Source organism: Teleopsis dalmanni, unplaced genomic scaffold, assembly GCF_002237135.1.
Source record: "Teleopsis dalmanni isolate 2A unplaced genomic scaffold, ASM223713v2 unscaffolded_contig_2207, whole genome shotgun sequence".
Taxonomy (NCBI): Eukaryota; Metazoa; Arthropoda; class Insecta; order Diptera; family Diopsidae; genus Teleopsis; species Teleopsis dalmanni.
The window spans coordinates 1-2,780 of record NW_024033589.1 but is presented as its reverse complement, the minus strand read 5'-3'; the positions used below and the strand labels follow the sequence as shown (position 1 = coordinate 2,780).

At 45.1% G+C, this 2,780-nt stretch overlaps 1 protein-coding gene across 1 annotated transcript; it reads right to left on the bottom strand.

Annotated features, from left to right (window-relative positions):
• Window positions 1–210: 210 nt before the first annotated feature.
• Window positions 211–1,604, bottom strand: LOC119664554. The gene is made up of 2 exons (XM_038074025.1): window positions 415–1,604; window positions 211–325 (listed from the first exon to the last, which is right to left on the bottom strand). Exon 1 carries the CDS (start codon window positions 1,164–1,166, stop codon window positions 558–560), a length of 609 nt encoding a protein of 202 aa, XP_037929953.1. The 5' UTR covers window positions 1,167–1,604; the 3' UTR covers window positions 211–325; window positions 415–557.
• Window positions 1,605–2,780: the final 1,176 nt, after the last annotated feature.

The following is a 2,780-nucleotide window of genomic DNA, read 5'->3' as shown; positions in this document are numbered from 1 at the left end:
ATACCTCTTCCCTGATTCTGTTTATAAAAGTGGGCTTATTGCCCGTATTCAAAATATATAGGTTGTTACCAGTTATAAATTCAAATAGACACTCACCTCTTTTATTGATGTCGGTGCTGCCCCAGATCGTGTGGTGTGCATTAGCGTCACTTCCAACGATGAGTTGCCTCTTGCTTTTAACACTGTAGTCTACTAGTCCTTTCAGTGATAGGAAGTCCAGGTTTTGGGAGTCTCCAGGTAGGTAAGATGAGCAGACAATGAGCTCTGTCTTACTTACTGGGGTGTCCACAGAAATTATAGCTGCTACCTGGTCCTTGTTGGTGTGCTGTGGAATAATGAAAGCATTAATGTCATCTCTTACCACAATACAAGCACGAGGTCGACCATGGCTGGCATGATCGTACAGTAGCTTACCTTTTATTCCCTTTATCTGGTTCTCATATACATATGGCTCCTGGATAAAGGCTAGGTCAATCTTTTCAGATAGAAGTCGCTGTGTCAACACCGCCGTAGCAGCTTTGGCGTGTTGAAGATTAACCTGCAGGCACCTCATCATTTTATTGGTATCGTCCTTTACCGTTCCGCATCCACTTGGGCAATTTTGTCCCATGAGTGGGTGCTTCCTGTCGAGGGGATCTTGAAGCTGGTTTCTTTGGCCCTTGCTTCTGGTCCTTTATGCTAGATACCGGTGTGCCACCCTGCTGTTTTGAGGTGCTGGGTCCGACTTCAGTTCGGGTGCTGTCCCGTGTGACCTTAACCGTCTCACTTGGCTTATCTGCCTGTGCTTTTGAGGTACTGGGTTTATCACCTGAAAGCGGCCTTTTGGATGGAGGCACCTGTTGCTTGACGTCACTGGGTTTCTCTGTCGTAAATGGCCTTTTTGTCGTCAGTTTCTTGGGTCCAGTTGGCTCTCCCTTCACACGTACGTGAATTTGTGTGAAGTTCAGATACAGCTTCCCTGCCTGACCGACTATCCAATTTTTGGATTTTTCGTCCACTGAGATCGTAACGGTTTCCCCACCATTCTTATCTTTCTCAGTCCTGAGAATTCTCCACGATGATGTGCAAATGCCACCATTTTGTTTTTCCAATCGGGACATCAGAATTTCTGGTGGTAGCACAGCAGAGGGGGGAATAAATGTGATGCACACATAGGTTTTGGGCATCTCTTCGCCCTGAAACACTTTGAGAATAGCATCCGGGAATGGTTTGAGTTTTGGGACACAGGTGGTCAGCCAGTTCCTCGTTTCACCATTGCAGCATGTTAATGAGAGCCATCCGTCTCTGTTAACACTGGTGATGAAGCCGTAGACACTATTGTGCTTGGGAAGTTTGTCAATTTCTTCCAGGAGCTTCGATTTATCAACTCCATTTGGTCACCAGTGAGATTCACCTCCGGATATTTCTCATGGGCGATAGCCACTTTGCAAGCATTGGCTACATCCCTGTAAGATGGAGTCGGTTTTAGCTGGTTTCCGGTAGAGCTAGATGTGTGTTGAGTGGCTTTTGGCTTTTTGGGCTGCGGGCGTTGTGTTTCTTCGGGAGATGTGTTATTAGATCTGCACCTTTTGCTGGTACTGGGTCTGTCACTTTCTCCTTCTGCTGCCAAGGAAGTTTTGTAGAGAGAGTATCGCTCTCTCTCTTTCTGCTTCGCAGTCTCCAAATCCAATCCATCCCTAATCATGGCCTTGATGCGTCTTTTCTGAGCCCCGGTGAAGTATTCCGCTTTCTTCCTGGTCTCTATGTTGCCGTCACCTGAGTTCACCATGCTCTGGGTATTAGCATTAGACGCACCGCCATCGTGGTCATCTGTGTCCATAGGACTCTGGGTGTCAATCACCGGAGAGGTGTTCCCACCGCTTGATACCATTGGTCTCTGAGCAGATGGGTTCAGATCATCCAGATCCTGAATCTTGAGAGATGCTTCAAGCCTCTTTTCAAGATTTCCTCCAACCTTCGTTGGCGAACGGAGTAGAGCTTCTTCCTCTGACTCTGTAATTATATTATTAATTGGTATATTTAGTTTATTTTCCATATACAGTGTTTAATATAAGGGAAAGAACAGTCACCCAAAGCAGAGCCCCATACTTTGAGAAGGCATTAATTAAAACAGGAGAGTGCCCGGTATCCTGAGTTCATTACTAAAAGACTGGATGCACCCCTCCAGTCAAGCATCCTCGGCGTAACAGTCTACCTCAGATTTGGGGGTTTTTATAGGTATCGTACAAATTTGAAAGCTACACATATTAAAACAAATATTACTATAAATACGTACCCGGGAAGTTTTCTCTTCCCAGCCCGACAATCAGCAGTCCACCCTTGGCAGAGACATGACCATATCAAGAGCTTCCCATCAGCCTGAGAGATTGTCGCACTTACCCTTACGAGTCTGGCTGATAAGCTGGAACTTAGTGGACGGTCTTTACCGCCACCTACTCCCTGAGACGCTAGAGTATTGTTTAGCCATTCAGACTTTGCCAGCTTGCAAAAACAAAGAGCCTATCTACAAACTAACTACTACAAGGACTACAAGGTTACAAACTACAAACTACAAACAACAAATTAACTACAAATTTATAACTAATTACTATCACTACAAACATAGATTACAAAACAACACATTCTACCTTAACCTACTGGTAGATCTTGGTTGCACTTCTTGCTCTAATCTCAATCAACATTCCAGTCAGTGACATCAGTGATAACACTGACTGAAATATTGATCAGAATAGCTCAAGTTGTATCTAAGCCCCTACACCACGACAAGGTGCCTACCACGT